Source organism: Solea solea, chromosome 3 (genome assembly GCF_958295425.1).
Source record: "Solea solea chromosome 3, fSolSol10.1, whole genome shotgun sequence".
In the NCBI taxonomy this organism is placed as follows: Eukaryota; Metazoa; Chordata; class Actinopteri; order Pleuronectiformes; family Soleidae; genus Solea; species Solea solea.
The window spans coordinates 13555080-13575618 of record NC_081136.1 but is presented as its reverse complement, the minus strand read 5'-3'; the positions used below and the strand labels follow the sequence as shown (position 1 = coordinate 13575618).

At 40.3% G+C, this 20539-nt stretch overlaps 2 protein-coding genes across 6 annotated transcripts; one reads left to right on the top strand and one right to left on the bottom strand.

Annotated features, from left to right (window-relative positions):
• Positions 1–1258: 1258 nt before the first annotated feature.
• Positions 1259–16816, top strand: arhgef15b (Rho guanine nucleotide exchange factor 15b). 2 transcript variants are annotated; one of them, XM_058625694.1, is made up of 16 exons: positions 1259–1530; positions 5663–6193; positions 8198–9241; positions 9362–9410; positions 9892–9947; positions 10562–10818; positions 11357–11517; positions 11640–11792; positions 12181–12310; positions 13193–13267; positions 13597–13689; positions 13783–13937; positions 14721–14891; positions 14983–15068; positions 15151–15255; positions 15725–16816. In XM_058625694.1, exons 2-16 carry the CDS (start codon positions 5770–5772, stop codon positions 15892–15894), a joined length of 3129 nt encoding a protein of 1042 aa, XP_058481677.1. In that variant the 5' UTR covers positions 1259–1530; positions 5663–5769; the 3' UTR covers positions 15895–16816. The 2 variants fall into 2 exon arrangements, with proteins under 2 accessions (XP_058481677.1, XP_058481678.1); XM_058625695.1 differs by lacking the exon at positions 1259–1530 and adding an exon at positions 5453–5520.
• Positions 16813–20286, bottom strand: LOC131456972 (uncharacterized). Of its 4 annotated transcripts, XM_058625699.1 has the most exons (6): positions 20138–20286; positions 19870–19943; positions 19698–19753; positions 19478–19601; positions 19306–19388; positions 16813–17801 (listed from the first exon to the last, which is right to left on the bottom strand). In XM_058625699.1, exons 3-6 carry the CDS (start codon positions 19722–19724, stop codon positions 17040–17042), a joined length of 996 nt encoding a protein of 331 aa, XP_058481682.1. In that variant the 5' UTR covers positions 19725–19753; positions 19870–19943; positions 20138–20286; the 3' UTR covers positions 16813–17039. The 4 variants fall into 4 exon arrangements, with proteins under 4 accessions (XP_058481682.1, XP_058481681.1, XP_058481679.1 ...); XM_058625698.1 differs by lacking the exon at positions 19870–19943; XM_058625696.1 differs by lacking the exon at positions 19870–19943 and having other exon boundaries at positions 19698–19749.
• Between the last annotated feature and the right edge of the window lie 253 nt (positions 20287–20539).

The following is a 20539-nucleotide window of genomic DNA, read 5'->3' as shown; positions in this document are numbered from 1 at the left end:
AGACACTAGGTGGAAGTAAAATACAAAAGTTGAATACACACGAGAGGATTGAGGGAGGGACTGCACCTGCCAGACACCTGTTTTTAATTGTGCACCTGTTAAACCATGAAACCATGCTTACAGCGTCTGTGTCACGTGATTCTATTTATAGTGGTAGTGATGAGCGTATTATGATGTATAAAACATTGCAGTTCATTGTTTAGAACTGAAACAATTAAACTTCACTTCATATAAAACATAGCAGTAACTTACTGCTATTCTCACATTGACCATAAACCACATTCCATAAAGATCATTTGAGAGGTTTAATTGGACTCTGTGAGTTGTTCTTATAGCAAAATCAAAGTTGTGCAGACCCGGAAAATGTCGAAGTTCTAAAAGTCTTTCCTTCAAAATAAGAGTCATCAATACAAAACAAGAAGAATTACGCGTTAATGTTTCTTCTTTTAACAGTTTTCAGTCATTGCTCGTGATGTTGGCAAACTATTATCCATCCATCCATGGCTGTACGCCTTTGTGTAAACTGTTCAATCACTTTTTTTGTTACTAGCACTGCAGTGTATTAAAAACCCTATCTTTTTTTTTTTTTATCTAATTCTGTTTAACATTTAAAGTTATCAAATGTTTTTGAAGTAGTTGTTACTGGTGTCTGGAGTCTGATTGATTTGATTGTCCTGAAGTGCCTCAAACCATATCCCCCAAGTAGGATAATAGAGAATGAAATTCACTGAAAGATTTGGTTTGCCAGAAAGATGAGTTCACAATGATACATATTAATATACTTATGTTATAATATATGTATTATTGTTTACAGGCAGTGCCCTTTATATTTTCTGATTGGCAAGTGGCAACATTTTGCCGTTTCCTTTATTTCAGCCCAAACTCAGCTGTATTGTCCCTCACGGAATATGCCTTGCAGCCGAAATAAATGCAAAACACATGAACCATACAAAAAGCCATACAAATACATAAAACACATAAATATCACACCTTTTCTGTTTTTCAAAATCTGTTACACAAAACCATATTAAACAATGCACAATGGATTTATTAACTATGTAAAATTGCACTGTAAAACATTGGCTGGGTCTTGTACAGGTAGATTTACGTAATCGATATAGTGATGCTTGTGCTGAAAATGATTTCACAGGGTTTGATATTGAGCTTTTATTTTGAAATACCAAACCGGATTCTGCAAACATTAGAGCATGTGACTTGTCGGTCAGCCGCCTGGTGCCTCCCTTTAGTCCCCTCTCGCTCTGTCATGCATTCAGCGGGTAACAAAGACGGGACAACAAGGGGGAAGATGGGAGCTCACACAACAACCATGTCAGAGACTAAATCCAGAATAAACTGACCGGATCTCTTTTATTTATTGTGTTATAACAGTAAAGTTTAGCTATATCCCGGGTCGATTTTAACCTCACCCTTTCTCTCTCTTGGAGAAGCCAACTACAACATGTTAGACTGTCAACATTAAAGCCGCCGAATGACTGAGGAGACACAACCAGAAATGTCTGAATACAATTGGTAAGTTTTATTTCAAGAAAAATAAATGTTTAAACCAAATTATTATTATCAATTATTGGTTAAGCGAGTGACGTTGGTATAGTCTCTCGAGATCTGAGCTTGTAAGCACTTGTTTTCTTATGTAACCCCGCTGAAATAGTTTACTTTTAGAATAAGATTATAGTAACTGCGTTATACTGTAAAGTAATTGTGTGTACCTTTGTTATTGCTGCAGGGTTTTTCCTCTGCATCATATTTTAACCTTATATTTAACAGATGTTTCAGTCTAAAACGAGATTTAGCAGTGGAATATTTAAATAGCCTGTCCATGACACTTGTTTATGTATTTCTGTTACTGATATTCAGATCACAACTAGATTCGTAATTACGTCTGTGGTAATTTATCACTAGCACTATCTAAAAGGGTGTTCTAAAATATGAGGTCTATAGGAGAAAGTGGTGTTGGATTGCCTTTTTCTGTGTGTTTTCTTTTTCGACACACCTCTTTCTGTCACTGCTTCCTGGCCAGCGTGGAGCTACCAGTCACATCACTTGTATCATAGTTGATTTTCAGTCAGGCAAGAGCCCCCCTACCCATTTTACACAGAGAGAGAGAGAGAGACAGAGAGAGAGAGAGAGAGAGAGAGAGAGAGAGAGAGGGAGGGAGAGAGAGAGAGAGCCAGTAGTGTCCAGAGCAGATGGCAAACTGCACACAGACAGACACACAAAACATTGTGTTAATGGAAACTCTCTTTAAGCACTTAAGGAGTGTTTTCAAGCTGGTCTGATTTAAGGGATCGCACTATATCTGATATGAATTGGATTCACCGGGACAAATACACTTACTGGAATGAATGACTGGCCCACTGACCCAGTCAGAGTGTGTCAAGTCCAGTCGACTGGATTGGGTGCAGCTATTGAATGAAGCAGGTCGGAAGAACAAAGACAAACAAAAGACCCAAATTCTGAAAGAAAGTCAGACAGGGGAGATGTGACCTAATGTATACTCTAGTATAGTATACTTTATGCTCGTGAGGATTCACACCCACTTATTAGAGGTTTATATGCCACTCTTCTCTGTGGACAATGATAATAACCAGAGGGCTAAAACTGAAACCTTTAAAAACCTACATTACACCCAGACACACCTACACTGATGTAGTATGTCTTGTTCTCAACTGTTTGAGAGGTCATAAAGATATTATTAGCATATATGTAATATAATATATCTCTTAGGTTATTAAGAGAAGAGGTTACAGGTTAATTGTGTGTGGTCATACAAGGCTTGAGGTTTTAAAATGAACCTCATGAAAATGTTATTCAGTGCTCTGCTACTTTATTATTTTGCTTATTTTGAAAATGGCTGCTTGTCCACGGCGCACAAATGCATTCTCTCCAGACTGAAAGGTAAAACCCTGTCTGTCTCTTTATTGTAAGATCACTATCTGACTGTGCTGCGTGCACAGCTCCTTCAAACTGGTCTGACGAGCTGGTGTGCTTTCTCGGTAACAAATAGCTACTGGTTGTGTGGTGAGGTGTTGACTCAGATTACAAACAGTGACGTTTTTGTTGTTTGTCTGCTGGTATTTAGCAGTGTTGTCGATTGTTTAGAAGGTAATGTAGTTACATAGGAAAAAACAAATGAAATCAACAGCCAGTAATATTCCATTAACCACTCTGTAAATGTTCCACGAGGGATTTCCTTGGGACAAAATTGAAAGACAATGTCGTCTTTAAAAAAAACAAGAAACAAAAACCTACATTTCTCACAATGCATTTTAATAGCACCTTTCTATAGGACCTTCTCTTTGTAGCAAATGTCTTTCAAATGCGTTCAAAGTCTACATACCTCTAGTCTGAAGCACAGATTTTTTTTGTGCAACCTGAGACAACAGTAATGGCATCTGAAATTGCTGGAGTGCCCCTTTAAGAGTCACACAATACATTATCATATCCCTGCTCCTTGTTCTGCATGAGTCAGAAGAAGAGTAACTCTCCTCTGGTTTGATATTGCATCAGCAGTTGCACATGCATAACCAAAAAAAAACACATATGGTTTGTGGAATCTGCAGCGTGGACGTTTGGCCGCCCAGAATGGAAACTGAATTTCATCATGTGTCTTTTCATAGACATTCAGAGGAGAAAAAAAGTGGCTCAGAGTGGTTAGTTTGTCTGCCTCATTTCAATGTTTGTTTGAATATGGAAATTTGTAAGAGTGTCTCTGTAGTGTGCGTTTTCAGATTTGTCCTGATTGTGAATTGTTTTAGTTCCTTATAATAACTTAAATGTTTTAAAGGACTGTTGACTTAAACAGATAAATTATGATGCTGAGCAGGAGACGTGAGCGGAATATTTTGTCACTGATGCTGAAGAAAAAAAAACAGGCACCTGCACAACAAATTTTTTTGGGGGGGGGGTTTCAGTGAAAGCGGTGTGCAAACTTGCACAACCACATGTTCATGGGCTGAAAGCTAAAACAGCTCCAACATGCTCAAGGCTATTCAGACTGTTGTGGCAACAGTTGACGGGGGAAGTGATTATTCACAACAACTGTATCGTGGTTAACTTTTATTGGAATACAATCATGAATAACAATACAATAATAACGTCCGTAGGTGTGTTTATGGGTAACATAAATTCACCTGTCACTTTATTAGGTACACTAGATTAGACAAGGTACACTGGATGGACAACAGCAGCAGACCTTACAGTGTGTCTCTCCTGCCAATTTAGAGGACTACGTGTGTACCTAATAATATCCCATATCCACCTCTGCCCCTCCTCTAGGTTCTGTTAAAACATTGGGGAAATCTGACCAAAGATGGATGACGTTGACCAATCACAGAGCAGTTCACATAAAGAGAGAGCACTCTTATTGGCTGTTCTACTAAGCAGCTGCACGTACACCTCCCTTTGGGGGAAATTGTTATTCCAGCATTGGCAGCAACTGTAGCAAAGACACCTGAAGAAACAGTTGGGCAACAACATAATAAAAATCTGCGTCACTTCTGTCAGAGATGAAGAGATTGCTTTGGGTCGGGCTGTTGCGTATAAAGCATTTGCTTCTATTCATGCTAATCTGGTGGAAGAGGAACTCAAGACAGAGAGCCATGATCCCAAAATATTAGTATTCAAACAACTTTTCAAGTATAGAAGCAACAATTTGGATAGACAGATATTGCCATTGCAATAAGATTAGCCATACAACCTTTGAGGTCAAGATCAGTTCAATTAATTTTTGTGTTGCAGAGATTTAAAACAAGATGAAACATTATCTCGTGAGATGTCATCAAAATGTTAACTACTGTACACTAATGCAAGGATGAGAACTCAGACATGAATTGTTTCTAACATTTGTGTACTGCTTTTTAAAAAATTTGGCATACAACATAAAACAATCAAAGATTGAATAATTGAATTGCCTACTTTGCCCTACTTTCTAATAATCCTGCCTACTGCAGCTTTAATCAGCAGAAAACAAAAGCAGAAACCATGTTCGCACAATGGCCTTTTTCTTTGTATATCATGTCGACGTCAACAGAAGTTCAAGCTGAAATTATTCAAGATGTGTACCAAGTGCGTCCCTGTTCTGATCATGTGGACATGTCCCCCGTCTTTAAAGCAGAACATTAAATCAGAATGTTGTGCTTTTGGGTTCTGAGTCATGAAATTAGAGGGTCAGAAATTGTACAGGGAATATCACAGTGGAAAACTGTGGTGTGGAGCCACAGCTGGATTTGCCCTCGCATGCGTTCCCTTGAAGTACAATAAGCAGACTCTAGTTTTATGTACCTTTGGTCGTATTTGTGGGAGTGTATTCTGACAGAGAGGGAGTAAGCTCTTTAATGTGCAAAGTCCATTTTCCTGTGAGGCCATACAGTGGAACATTTGTTGCACTGAGCTCTCAGTGTCTGACCTAAGGATTATACTGAAATTGAAACACTTTTGTTATGGGGTCACAAAACAAAAACGTTGAAAGGTTTTCTGATTAACTGAATGGAACCTTTGGCAGTGGGTATATTCAATTTCTGTCAATAAACCCGACTATGTAATGCACACTGGACCTTTCAGAAGTCAGAAATCATTTATATACAGTCATTTTGTGTACAGTATTTCATATTGAACTAAATCTGCCTTTCTCTGTCTTCATCAGGTGGTGATGACGCGCTATCACTGACCTTTGTCCTCACAGCCTGACCCCTGATAGGTCAGGGCTTATAGAATAAAACACACAGTAAGAGAAGTCCATCTCCAGCTGCCATGTCTGTCCAGGACGCATCCCAAACGTCAACGCTGCCTTCATCCCTCAAATCTGAGGCCAAACCGAAACCAGACCTCCCGCCAAAACCTGCGACACAGGCCAGCTCCCCTCCTCTGGGAGACAGAGGCAGCTGCACGGGTGTGTCTGGTGGGAAAGTCAAAAGGATTGTACATAAGTTCAGCAAACATGAGCCTGTTTCAGAACAACAGCCCACCAATGGGACCTCAGAACCTGAACCAATTAGGAAGGTCAGAAGACCTCCATCAACAAAGCCCAAGCCAGGCCGCCCAAGTCTGCAACATCAAGTTAAGGAAGAGCAGGCTCCTCCGCTGCCTATGAAGAGGAGTCGCTTCCTGAAGAAACAAATAGAGAGCGAGGAAGGAGACGAGGGGGACGGCGTCACCATGGAAGGCAGCCGATCAGGTACAGTGTGTTTGATTCATTTATTTATATTTCTGGTTTTGTTATTTTGAGGTGACACAGTTACATGGTTCAATCAGCTGTGCCTTGTATAGTCCCATTTCTAGCCCGCCCCTCCCTACATGCAGCACACAGTGACACAGTCTAAGCAGAACTACATACAAGTAGACAAAGATGCACAGTATCTGATTATTTGGCTAAAAAGAAGGTTGTGCGCTCAACTGATGGACGGTCTAGTATTGAACCTTTTTATATATTTCCACATGTTTATATTCTTTAGAATAAACTCTTGTATCCCTCACGATTAGAAAGATTAGGTGCCATATGACTTGTATTTACAGCTGTCTACTGGAGTTTTTTGATCTGTGGGTCAAAGATCAGATGATACTTCAAACACAGCGTGATCCATGAACGTGAATCGTCAGTCAGTGGCGGTTTCACAGATGATAGAACAAAAGCAGCGATTGGATCAATCCCACTGATAACAATGATAGAAAATGATTATACATCAATGGGACATTGTCATTTGCCTGTGTGTGTTTGTGTCTGATGGGGTGTTTTTTAAGTGCAACACTCTTTTCGGCTAATTTTAGCCACTTAACAAAAGGCTCACCACTTTATCTTGATGTCAGACAGCCTTTTCCACCTGGAAACGGCCACTCACTGTCCCACATTGGACCTTGGACCCAGAGCGAGTGTCTGGGTCCAAGGCTAGTTCATGAAAACGGTGCCGTGCTTGATGAAGTCAGTGTTGATAACTTTAAAAAGAAAAGGGATTCCGGCCCCCAGCATAGTCAAGGTGTTTGTCACAGACAGGTGTGGTGCTAATCTGTCCCAACTGACATTAACAGGTTCAGTCAGTCAGCTGATCACCTGCTTTGCACACACCACACTTATGTTTATGTGTGTTTGAGAGTTGTGTAATTTCTATCTTTATGAGGACAAGTTTGACGAAAAAAGGGGGGACTTTTTATTCAGTCTTCATACAGCTGTATTGCCTTTATTGTTGACAAATGGGTTTATGTTCGGTTTGTAGTTGTTACGGTTGGTTATTAAGTAAAGATCATTTACAAGTATGTAAAACATATCTTATGATCTATTTGCCTGGTGATTATACGCTCATAAACTGGATTACACTTTTTTTTCACTTTCAGTCTGTAGAGCATGTGTCTGTGTCATGATTAAACAGCCCCCTCTTCAAGCTAACACATGCTACCACTTCCTTATTTTGGTTCCCAGAAGAACAGAAAGCTCTTAGGCCGTTATTGATTTTTGAAAAGGGAGTATTGTCTAGAGTATTATTTTTGATTTGGGCTGCAACAAACAGTTGTGTTCAATAATGAATTTATAAAATAAGGCAAAATTGTGAAACATAGATTGAATGTTGGAGGAATTGAGTTAGAATTAATGCCATTGTTAAATGAGTAATACAATAAAATACTATTAATGTTATTGGCCTTGTGTTGATGTAGTTCAGTATGCATCGTTATCTAACAATTAAAAAAATACACAATGAAAAAGGCATAGTTCACACATTTTGACACAAAAAGTGAATTAAAAGAAAACCTTTTGAACTGTATTATTTTCTCTCTACTCTCTATTCTCTACTAACTGGTGTGGAAAGTGTTACACTGTGCAAGCTTTACTAATTTACTCTGACTTTTTTTTCTTTTGTCTTTTATGTTTGTACTCTTTGTCCCATTCAACCGTCATACTTTGTCCACATCCTCCATTTCCTCTTGCCAATATTGGATCTTTCTTTTGCAATGATCCAAAGTTTCCATGAATATTTGAAGACACTACTTACACTCTGTGCTGTGATGAACTGCTGACAAGACCAAAAAATAAAAGCTCTTAATCAAAGTGAGCCGCCCTGTCTACGAACACATGTGAGATAGACACAAACAGAAAGCTGCTCTTTCACAATAATAGAGACACAAGGAAGAAATTGTAATCATTCATTTCAAAGTAGCTAATATGTGTTTGGGTTTTTTTTTTTTTATCCAGAGCCTGATGGAAAGGAAGGTGAGGTCCAACTGATTGGAGGAGGTGAAGAGGAGACAGAGCACAGTTCAGACGAGTCTCTAAGTCCCTGCTGTGACCCAAACTGCAGCTGTGTGTGCCACCTCCAGCGGCCTGGCATGAGACTGATGTGGGTACCAGTGGATGTGGAAGATATCGGGCAGGAGGTTGTCGAGGAGGATGAGCCTGATGTGGGTGGTGAAAAGGGGGAGGTCGAGGAGGACAGGGAGGATGGAGAGGATGGGGAGGACGGGGAGGACAGGGAGGACGAGGAGGACGGGGAAGTCAGGGAGGACATGGAGGACATGGAGGACGGGGAATTGTATGAGGAGGTGGAGCTAGGAGGGGAAGAGAACAGTCAAGTAGGAGATGAGGATGGGTTATCTGAGGTTGATGAGAGGGAGGTGTTGACCCAAGAAAAGCAAAAGTTCAACCACACTTTGGATGTTTTGATTGCTGAGGGTTTCAGGAGGCGGTCGGACCCTGGGCCTCACAATGTCCTCAGCTCACTCACTGTCACTCGCTCTCAGTCTCCCCCTGTTCCCCCCAAACGAACTAAGTCACCCCCAGTTTCTCAAAGCTCCACCCAAGACGAAGAAGAAAATATTTACGAGACCACACTTCTGGTCCCGCCTACTACTAAAAACGCCTCAGCTCAATGTAAGGAACTGGATATTCCTCTTATCAAGGTGCGCAAACCAGCTCGTCGCTCAAAGCTGACGTACAGCAACTCGGACCCTACATCTGACTTGCAGATGGATAATGAACACACCCCACCCACCATCCCGCCAAGGGTGCCCATGATTCCAGACAAAAACAGCCTTGGGCCAATGCACAGAGGTGCCATCCCTCTTCCTCAGCCCACCCTGGAGGAGTGGCGGGCCCTGCGGCCATCGTCACCCAACAGGCTGAGCCCCCAACGAGCCATTACTCCACCACTTGTACCACAGAGAGCCCCACCTCCACCACCAAAGACTGACCCCAGGCGGCTCAGCAGTGCCTCACTGCAAACGTTCCCCCAGAAAAAAGGTGTGGAGAGAACTACAGTTTCATTGTTGCCTCAAAATGAGATTATGAATGACTTTAAAATCATTAATTGAACTGAAACTGAAAGCGTTTTGAACTGAAAACATTTACTTGCCTTTTTAGAAGAAGAAAATGGAGATGAAGAAGATAAAGATGACCTAGTGGAAGAACTGTGAGTTTTTACTAACACCACATTTTACCTTTTCCATTCCTTAAAGGATAATACTGACGATATTCTGTTTTGCCTATTTGTCAACAAATCACATGAAAAGACTAATGTCAGCTCTGTGTTGTCAAAATTGGAAATAAGCCTGGTGGAGACATTTCCATTATTATGATAAACATGTGTGTGTGTTATATAAACAACAACTGAAAATAGTACGACTGTTTAAGTAACAATTGCATAAAATTACATTGTCTTGATGTTTTTGGAAATGGTTTAGCCTTGTTTATCAGTAATCACAGACTGAGTGACACATTGTTGGTTTTGATGTTTTCATGTAATTACTTGAACATAAGAAAGGTTTTAATTTTCAGCCGGCCTTTAATTTAGCATAATGTGATGTGCTTGGAGTTATAAATAACTGTGCCATTCACTCTTTTTTTGATATATCACACTGGGTGTTCTTCATTTTCCGTGCTTCCTGTTTCAGAAATAGCTCACTCAGGAGGGAGACTTTGTTCTGCTATGAGTCTCATCTACAGGACGGTAAGAGTAACACCACCAGTCACAAACAGAATATTAAAAGAAACTCGAAAACATCACTTTGTAATTGTTGCAAATGCAGTGTTGTAATTGGTCAAAATCACAGTGTCGGATGCGGGTAAGAGTAAAATGTAAAATCCGATACGATCCATGTTTACTTGAAGCTCTTACTTACTTCTAGCTCTTATTTGTACCCAAATGTTTAAATGCACTTATTGTAAGTCGCTTTGGATAAAAGCGTCTGCTAAATGACATGTAATGTAATCCAAAAACCCTGAATTTCGCGTAAATAGCTCATTAAAGGCTGTAAAGAAAGACGCAATGTCATGTGACCAGAATGAGGGATGCGGTGATCATACGTGATCAAGAAAAAAAAAAAAGATGACTAATAATGGTCTTGGTGGTTACTTGGTAGTGGTAGTATCAATCCATCCCTTTACCATACAGATGCTCATAAGCTACATACCAAACATATACTCTATACTATGGACCATGTAGTTCTAATGATAGTGAACAATTTACTATTTAAATATTTACCTCACTGCTATTATCGATAAAGTGTTTGTATCATGTGATAGTGTCAACATGCTCAATTTTCTGTCTGTTTTCCCTCAAAGAGCCTCTCTACCAAACGTACCGCGCCACCGTCATCAACAAGGAGATCCGCCGGCAAACAGTTTGCCGCAACATCAGTAAGACCAGCGTGGACTATGCTATGGATCTGAACATCCGTCGCTCTAGGGCTGATACTGGACCTCCCAGGAGCAGCCCAGGAGCCACACCAGCCCAGAGCACGCTGTGGCAGGACCTCCCAACTGTACGGGACAGTGGAGTGCTTGAGCAGCTCACTTCCGCACAGTGCAAGTACCAGGAGGTGAGAGGCTTAGAGAGAGGAGAGGCTAATGTATGGAGGAGTGCTCCCATAAAGAAAAATCAATGAGGCAAGGTGGAGAGAAATTGTAGATGCGGTATTCAGCTGTAAATCACATCTCAAAGTAATAATGCAATGTTTTTATACAGATCAAGCTCCATACTCCCTACTCACTCACTGCTGGAACATAATATTGATTTACCACATATGTTGTTTATGAAAGCTTTTTTTTTTCTTTTTTTTAAAAATCCCAAAGCAAAACGAACTAGGTAACCAATGAAGTACTGAAAATAATCAATACATCTAAAAAGGGAGAACAAAAAGTCTTTTTAAAATGAATAAATTAATAAAACGGTATTTGTAGCAGTTATTAGTGTAGACATTGATTTGGTCTTGCACACAAGAACAATACATTGATTTAAATCTAATTGACTGTTTTGATCGTCAATTATCATTCAAATATTTTTTGTGCAAAAAAAAATGCACGGCTGAAGTAAATTTTTCCGTTGTGTGTGTGTGTTTTGTTGATTCCTCCTGGCAGAGTATGTTTGAGGTTTTGACATCAGAGTCCTCTTACCTTCGATCCCTGCGTGTCCTGACTGAACATTTCGTGGACAGCCGGGAGCTGGAGGACACACTGATCATCAGGGACAAGAAAACTCTCTTCTCCAACATCCTGAGGGTGCGAGAGGTCAGCGAGAGGTGAGAGATGGCAGAAGCAAGGATAACATGAGAGAAAGGGAAAGAGGACTTAAAGATATATGACTTGAAATGTACTAAGGTCATTGGGTATGTATGAGGTTAAGAACTGTCTGATTCCACAGATTCTTGAAAGACTTGGACGACCGCATTTTCAAGGACGTAATCTTCTCTGATATCTGCGATATTATTCATTACCACGCCCAGCACAAGTTCCCCGTCTACATCGACTACGTTCGCAACCAGATCTACCAAGAAAAGACCTACACTGCACTTATGTAAGGAATAGCTGTCTGTCTGTCTTATGTTGTTGCAGATGTGAAGCAAAGATGACGTGAAGTGTAGTAATCAGTATTTCCTGCTGGTCCGGTTTGAAGAAAAATGTCACTCTTTTCTTGAGTTTAAGCTTTAAAAGATTAGTATTTTTTAGCTTGAGAGTTAGCAGAAGTACATACCTTCTTTACTTAAGCAAAAGTACAGATACTTGTGTAAAATAAAGATTTGAAAAGTAGAAGTTCTTTACTCAGGTAAAAGTAAGAAACTACAGGCTTGTACACAACAGTTCTTAGCATATAATATAAGATTTCAGAGGATCAACAGCATTTAGATCCATTAATATGTGAACATGTGCATATTTTACCATGTGGACTTCATGTGCGCCCACAGGAAGAACAACATGCAGTTTGCTACGGTCATTAATCGTCTCCAGGAGTTGCCCCAGTGCCAGCGGCTACCCTTCATGTCCTTCTTGCTGCTGCCTTTCCAGCGAATAACGCGCATCAAAATGCTAACTGAGGTGGGACAGCTTTTATCAAACACAGCCAGAAGGCTTGGTTTAACTTAGCTTAGCTTAGCTTAAAGACACCAATTAAAACTCCCAGTCCAACCATGAGCTGTTACATTGTTGGTTTGCTGTTTGTTTAAAAATCAAAAACAAGATACATTAAGTTCATTTTCAAATGGCAATAAGATTTTTTTTACCTTTATCAAACATTTTCAGTGTTCTTTGTTTTTGCTAAGCTAGGTTAATAATCTTCTTGCTCTAGCTTGTTGGTAGCCATTTTGAATTGAATAGCCCAGGTGTAATATATCATATTCATTATGGCTGAGTTTGATTTACCTGGCTCAGTTTTAGAATGCATGCTGATTTACAGTTGCACTGACACTGTGGTCTGACTAACTATTTTTTTTCCTGCTCAAATTAGCACATACACATTATATAAAATGTTGACACTACACTGAATTCAGTTTACAAATGTATATAAAGACAGTGTTTTAAGCACTTTTTGGAAAGAAAAAAATAACTATTACTTTTTGACTTTTTATCATTTTTACCTTAAAAAAATCGCACTAGTCTAGTGTCCTGAAAATGTCACTGGAGTGTTTCGCAGTGTTTTTAAATAGAACGCCACATATTTTTGTAGACGTGACTCTGAGTAATTGAAAGGCAGTAGTCCGAGTTCATCACGGTGTGTTGTTGCGTGGAATGTCCTCATTCCAGCATTCTGGAATTCTTCCCCCGCATACAATCACCACTTCTGCTTGACCCACAAGCAAACATAGTTTAACACACCTTGTCTCAACCTTGTGACCTTTTTTTAGATTTGGATGGAAAAATACTTGCAGTTGATGCTGTTTGTCTGTTGCGGAGATGGAAAGTTGTTGTTTGTCATTGCAGAACATCCTGAAAAGGACAAAGGAGGGGACGACAGAGGAGGAGACTGCCTCCAAGGCTTTGGCTTCTATGTCGAAGGTAAATGTCCCTCACTCCTCACCGTCTCTGCCGACAAGTCAATATATTTTAACTTTCAAATGCCTCACATGCCTCTGGAAATTTGACATCAGCTATTGTCTCCATGAAGGATTTCCTATTTGAATGAGCTCTGCAGTGACAGTGAGTCATTCGTGTCAGTGAGGACAATGGCACTGCAAGTTATAGGCTTTTTTTTTTTCTCTAGTCAAAAGAAAGAACATGATACTCCCAATGAGAGACAGCCAGTTTTATATAATTGCAGCTGTATGGAAAATGAGGTGTGGAAACTAGTGAAGTGAATTAAACTCTTGACGTTGTTATACTCAAAGATCATTGATGAGTGCAACACTCAAGTGGGAAAGATGAGGCAGATGGAGGAGCTGATCCTTATCTCTCAGACGCTGGAGTTTGACAAGCTCAAGGTAAATACAGGCCACAAATATATCAGGGTTTTTGCACCCAAGCTCCTTATTTTGAAAGAGTGTTAAGTGTTTCTGCCCTCCTGCCATCACTAGGCCATTCCCATCATCTCTCAGAATCGATTCCTGGAGAAGAAGGGAGAGCTGCAGGAAATGTCCAAAGGAGGAACTCTCTTCAACATGAGGGCCAAGTTCACTCCTGTCTACCTCTTCCTCTTCAATGATCTGCTCGTCATTGCTACCAAGAAGGGGTGAGGCAGTGTTTGAACACTGATGCCAACAATGAACACTAAACCTGTTTTTTAGATCTTTGGTGGATTATGCTTTTCCTAATTTTATCAGACTTATTTGATTTACTTTAAGCTAACATGAGTCCAAGGTTCAACATAAATGTCACTGCAAATCACCAGTGTGTCACATAGTCATTTAATAAAAGGTCTCTAGTGCGCTACACCCCACACAATTAAGAATAATTTCTTATAAATAATATGTGTGTTGTGTTGAGTATTATAAGTGATTGTAAAACTTGTTCAAGAAAATATAGTAAGACGTTACAAATCTACCTCTCATGTTACAGTTCCATAAGCAGATATTATTTACTTTACTAGCATTCATATTCAAGATTATTGAATAATTATGGCTTATGGCTTATAATTAACCTAGTTAATAAAGACCGTGTAGTTAGAGTATACACTTATCTCACTATTCACTTGTCTGGTATGTGATAAAAATTAGTTTGAGTAAGATAGCAGTTAATCTTCCTTGGAAGTTTTCCGACCATCTCTGGTGAGAAGGCACTTTGAGGACATTGCTCCCCACTTCCTCAAAAGCAACAGGAAGTGGTGTTTGAGGAGAAGTGAGAGAGGATTCCATTTATGACATCGAAGTATTACAAAATGAATGCAACATGCCTGTTTTATTTTCAATAAATAGTAATAATGGTTTTAATGTGACCCTTTACCATTAAAGCTTTATAACTCATCAAGTTAAAAATAACATGAAAACAACAATTTGCCTTTCCTTTTCTCAAACAGTGCGGAGCGTTTCGTTGTTGTCGATCACGCCCATCGCTCTCTCGTGCAAGTTCAGCCACTAGAGGAAGGTGGGAGCAGCAGCGGCAGCCCCTACGAGCACTGCTTCAACATCACGCTGCTGGAAAACCACCAGGGACGCATGATGGAGCGGCTGTTCAAAGCCCCCTCCCAGTGAGTCGTCCTTTTGCATGTCAACCGAATGCAAGACTAATTTTGCAGCAAAAGAGATGCAGCATGCCAAAAAAACTGTTTCTGTGGACAGGTCAGACATGCACAGATGGATGGCGGCTTTTCCCAACCCCACCAACCCGGCCGCAGATGAAGATGAAGTGATTTATGAAGACTGGGGTGAGAACATGCACACACAAAAACGTCATGCATCTGTTTTAGAGAGGTGCGGTTTTACAGTTGTGTGGGTTGCGTGTGTCAGACTGTCCACAGGTGCAGTGTGTGGAGCAGTACATAGCCCAGCAGGCAGACGAGCTCACGCTGGAGCCCACTGAGATCGTCAACGTCATCCGCAAAACTAACGAGGGTAAGAACGTGCCGGGACAGAGTCGTTTGTTTACCTGATTTGCAGTGTTAGTACGGGCGCTTCACATCCTTGATACTGCTCATATTTTTATGTTGTGTTTTCAAGGCTTGAAAATAGTAACTGTATGTCTTTCACAACAAACAGCGATTTGTTGACGTATTAGTTTGCTTAGTAGATGGATGAATAAAATAAGTGGAATCTGAATGATTGATTTTTTTTTTTTTAAATGTAAAAAGGTGATTGAACCATGTATAGACCATATGATAAAAGTCAATCATTAACATGCCTCCTCCCTTCACTCTGCTCGTTTATACACCCTGATCCTCATAACTGCGTCAACCCTCAACCATAGCAGTTTATTGATTTGGTTTTCATTTCTTGCATGAGCAATACAGAAGCCTCCAATCTTCCCCTATTTGTTCTCCTCCCTCCCTCCGACCCCTCCCCATCCTTCTCTTTCTTTCCACAGGCTGGTATGAAGGGAGCCGTCTGTCCGATGGTCAGAAGGGCTGGTTCCCCGTAGGAAATGTCATAGAGATCACTAACGAACACGTGAGGAGGCGGAACCTCAGAGAGCGCTACAGGGTCATTCAGGCGGCGTTTTTGGTTTCCAATAGTAAACTACGCACCATTAATTAGTTTACGTTGATTCTTTTTTTTTCTTAAAAGGACAATACATGGAAACTCTGTTCAAAGACTATTCATGGGATTTATCGGTTCAAGTGGCAGTTTCTAGCACGAAGGAAATGAAAGATAAAAAGGAGAAGGGCGAGACTCACGAGACGTCACAACAGACCTGCGATCATCACCTTATTTTTACTACTGGAGTGTGTGTGCGTTTACTGATGCTCAGAGAAACTGTGACGTATGAGCGTGTTCACATTCGACAGCATCTTCCAGCATCACAGCTGGAGAGTTCACCTCTTCTCCTGAACATGTACAGTGCTCCTGTGTTTCCGTCTCCTCATGCACAGCTGGGAAACTGCCAACTTCACATGCTTATCATTCTTGCAATACCTCGACCAGACTGTATGGAAGTCAAACCTGCTGAAAAGAAAAGAAAAAAAAAAAAGGGTGTTGCTATAAACGCCTCTTATGTCAAAGCCATCACATATGCACTGTCAAAGTGGAGTCCTTTCATTCTTCTTGCTGTGCTTAACAACCTAGGGAAGTGTCAAAGTGACCAGAAGCAACACATTTAATGATCAAATTCTAAAAAACATTGACTGCCTGAAAGATTCAGCAGTGTTCATGTTTTAAAAAAAGTAATCCATCTCACTGGAGTGACACTTCTGTCTCGACCAGATTAAGGAGCTTGTGTGTGGCGGCTGCTCATGTTTCAGTGGCGGATGACAAGCTCGTGTCCCTCCTTACCCACTGTAGAACAATACTTTAGCACCACCTGCAGCTTGTTCTCCATTTGTTTTATTTATGCGTAAATGTACAATATGTTGTAAATAATAAGAGGGGGGATTGTTTCCTTCAAAACACTAGCCGTGCTTTTAATAAAAAACCTTTTGTCTTTTTAGCAACAGTAGGTGTTCATTTCTAACAAACTCAAGTATGGATGTTTTTATTGAACGCTGGCTGAAAATAATGAGGCATAATGTGCAATACTCAACGGTAAACATGGAAATGTTCTCATTTTTACTCAAGTGGGGAACGACCACTGCAAAAACAAATAGAAAATAGCAAAAAAAAAAGGGGGGGCAACAAGGTGTCCATAATGAACGTGAACAAAGAACACAAAAAGAACACACACACTTCTAGGTACAAGGAGATTATCACTGCAGGATATTCAAAGTCGCCACATCTCCAAGGCTAAGGAGCACACACAAAGCATCACCCTCAGAGTCTGACAGCATCTGCTTCACCTTAGAGATGTCCTCGACAGATCTGAAGTTCCTCCAGATTGGTTCTCTGTTCTCATTTATAGTGTCATTTTGAGTAAAGTAAGTGGCTTCGAACGTGGTTAAAGTCTCAGATCCTGGCTGGATTTCAGTGTTTTTTACCAAATCCTCATTATGCTGGGATGGTAGAGGGAGAGGAAGCATTACTCCTCGTTCCTGGTCTTCCTCCTCAACACAAGAGCAGCTCAAAAGGGTGTCGGCTGCTTCAAGCTCTGCGTCTGACCAACGCCTTCCCTGTTGCAACTTACTTTGTAACCCTAGATCCTTGTGTTGATGTTCCTCATCACTAAGCGAAGTTAAAATCCCAGGTTGACAGTGACTGTGGGAAAAGGAGGCCGTAATGTTCACTGGTGACTCTTCAACACCATCAAACTCCATCTGTGTCTCATCAATTTGTCCAAGCTCTTTGTAGTGCAGCTTCAGCAGGTTGGTAATGACCTGGTCCTCTTCCTGGGTGAGCTGGACAACGTAACAGCTTGGTTGCACTGGTGTAGAATTTGGGTTCTCCACCCACTCAGAGCCACCCAGGTCTCTGGTGGGATGCGAGACAGATCTGAATGGGTCAGGCCGGTTCGGAGGGGCCAAGCAGGCAGACATAACTGGTGGAGGAGTGTTGAGCTGTAAACTATCAGTAACCTGGCAGGAAGAAATGGAAGGCGGTGAAATTGTGTAATTAACAAAAACACAAAGAAAAGTACTGGTAATAGTGACACCGTCACTACATCACTGTTCCTTAAGAATTTATCATTTAGAAGCCTCAACATTGTCTCTTATTGAACAATCACACTGGTGACCACTGACATGATGTGCTTTGTTGTTTATTTTCCTCTAAATGGAAACATAATTTAAAAATTTGACATCATGTTCAATTGATGCAGACCTGAAACTATTAATTGAGACAATTAACTTCTCAAGAAAGTGTTTACCAATAATATCGGTTAACACTTTCTCTACTTCTCACTTGACTTATGATGGCCCCTTTTTTCCATAGACTTCTTTTTTGCAACCAATGAATCAATGAATTGTTACTTACGGGCTGGCCTTGCACAGCAATTCAGGCATCAGGCTTCATGAGTTTAGAGGCGATGAAATGGATACTACTACAAAATATCTTGCCTTCCTCAGTAATAAATACCACACTAAACCTGTGAATTATTTTATTATTAACACAAATGAATTATATCATCATTTTTTATTCTTACTCTTGCAGATGCCACCAAAAAGAAATACCACTGGTCACTGGTAATTGAAAATAATGTAGATAGCTGTACAGCTGATGCTGTGTCTCCATCATGAAAACAAACTGCCCCATGTTTTGCCCCTGGTCTCAATTTCCTCCCAGCTTTTTGGTTTATGGAGTTTTAGCCCTGTCTGAGCTGCTCTTATTAAAACATGCCTGTCTGTAAGCTCTACTCACCCCCACCTCAACCCACAGAGGAACTACAGTGTGGGAACATTTCTCATCATCTCAGCCGGCACTGAACACTGTGCAAAAAATACTCCCATTTTAAGAAATGTTCTCGTCAGTGAAGTATCAAGCACAATAGGCTTTCCTTCAAACTATTATAAAAGCAGAGTCACCCTCTTAAATACTTAAAATGTAAATTCAATCGCAGAACAATTTACACTTTACAAATTTGCAATATCCGGCAGAAAAATCACAATAGATACAGCCCTTAAATTCTCCAGTCCTCCATTTTATAAAACCTCTCAAATTACATAAGGGTCAAAATCAATGATATTTGAGCTGAAACGATTAATCGATTACTAAATGAATTAACTATTTTGATAATCTATTAATAAGATTTCTGATTAAAGCTTCTTAAATGTGAGTATTTTCTTCATTTATTTGCTCTGGATAACAAAGCAATCATTAAAAGTAAATGCGATAGCGATTAATCGGGAAAATAAGTGACAGATTAATCGATTATGAAAATAATCGTTAGTTGCAGCTCTAAATGATATCACTTGTTATATGAACCAAGACCAAATATGTTGTTTATATGTATGTTTGCAAACTTGTTCATAGTGTATTAAGGTAAGTTTATTTTGCTTCCCATGGACTAAATAGTTGATTCTTATGGTATGATGACCCATTTGCAACCAGATGTGTATATGCGTGTGGCAACAACACACTTACCCTTAATTCAGTGACAAAGTTGGGGATCCTATAGCTCATGGTGGGGTCAGTGTAGAAGAACTCCGCTGGGCTGATGGGAGCAACTAAAGGAGAAGACAGTTCATTTGAGTGAGGTTTCACAGCGGGACGTGGTGAAGCTTTGACACATGTGGTGAAGCTTTTCTCTTCTCACCCGTTTGGTCGTTACAGCCTCGGTGATGCCGAGCAAAAGCAGCAGCCATGTAAAGCGACTGGAAGGAAGGATGGTGCAGAGTTCTGGTGGAGACTGGTGGAACCACAGGCCTCCTGGGCCTAGTCTGTACAAGGAAAATAATACATCATCATATTTAGCAGTTTGACCAGTAGAAATTTAATTTTCCACGGAAAACAAACAAAAGTGGTGAAAAACCTACTGTTAAATCTCCTTCGTTGTAGTCCATGTTGACTAGCTCTCCGAAGAGTCGTCTGCCTTATTTGTTGGTGTCAAAAACAGAAAACAAAAACTCACTTAAGACGACAACCAGCGCCCCCTGTTGGTGCACCTGTCATTTGACCGAACTTAAAATTAAAGTCAGTCAATATTACCTTTATAAAAACGGATGTAAATATGTCCTGTATTCCATCACAGTGGAGATATCACCAGGTGCCACCAATTAAGGCTAATTAACATTGGGACAGATGGGAAAAACTAATTTCAAACTAACCTCAGTTCCTATATACATGTTGGTTTTACAGTCTGGATTTCCATTAAAGGTGTGTAGGATTTAGCGGGATTCATTGGCAGAAACTGAAAAGTTAGCTTGTATAATTTACATTGTACACATGTTTCTCATTAGTCTTGAATTTATATCACCTTAGAATTGGTCCTAAAATGGAAGCAGGTCCTCTTCCAAGTCCCTCACAAGTATAGCAGCCCAGAATAGATAACATGAAATATAGGTTAGGCTTTACAGTATTTGTACGTGTGTGGGCGGGGGGTTATGCCATGTAATGTTCCTTATGTGCTTCTTTACAAGAGTATTTATGTTTTGAAAGAAAGTATACAGTATTAAAGTCAAGATTAAAGTCAAAAAAGAAATTCCTGAGATTAAAGTCAGAATTCAGTTCATAGGTTTGTTTGTACATGTGGCCCTAATACTCTTCTGTACATCTTGCAGTGCAGGAAGTTCTCTCTTGGTTGGTCTGGTACACCCCTAGATGCCACACACACACACTGGGCAACAATGAGCCAAGAAAGACTACATTTAAGGATAAA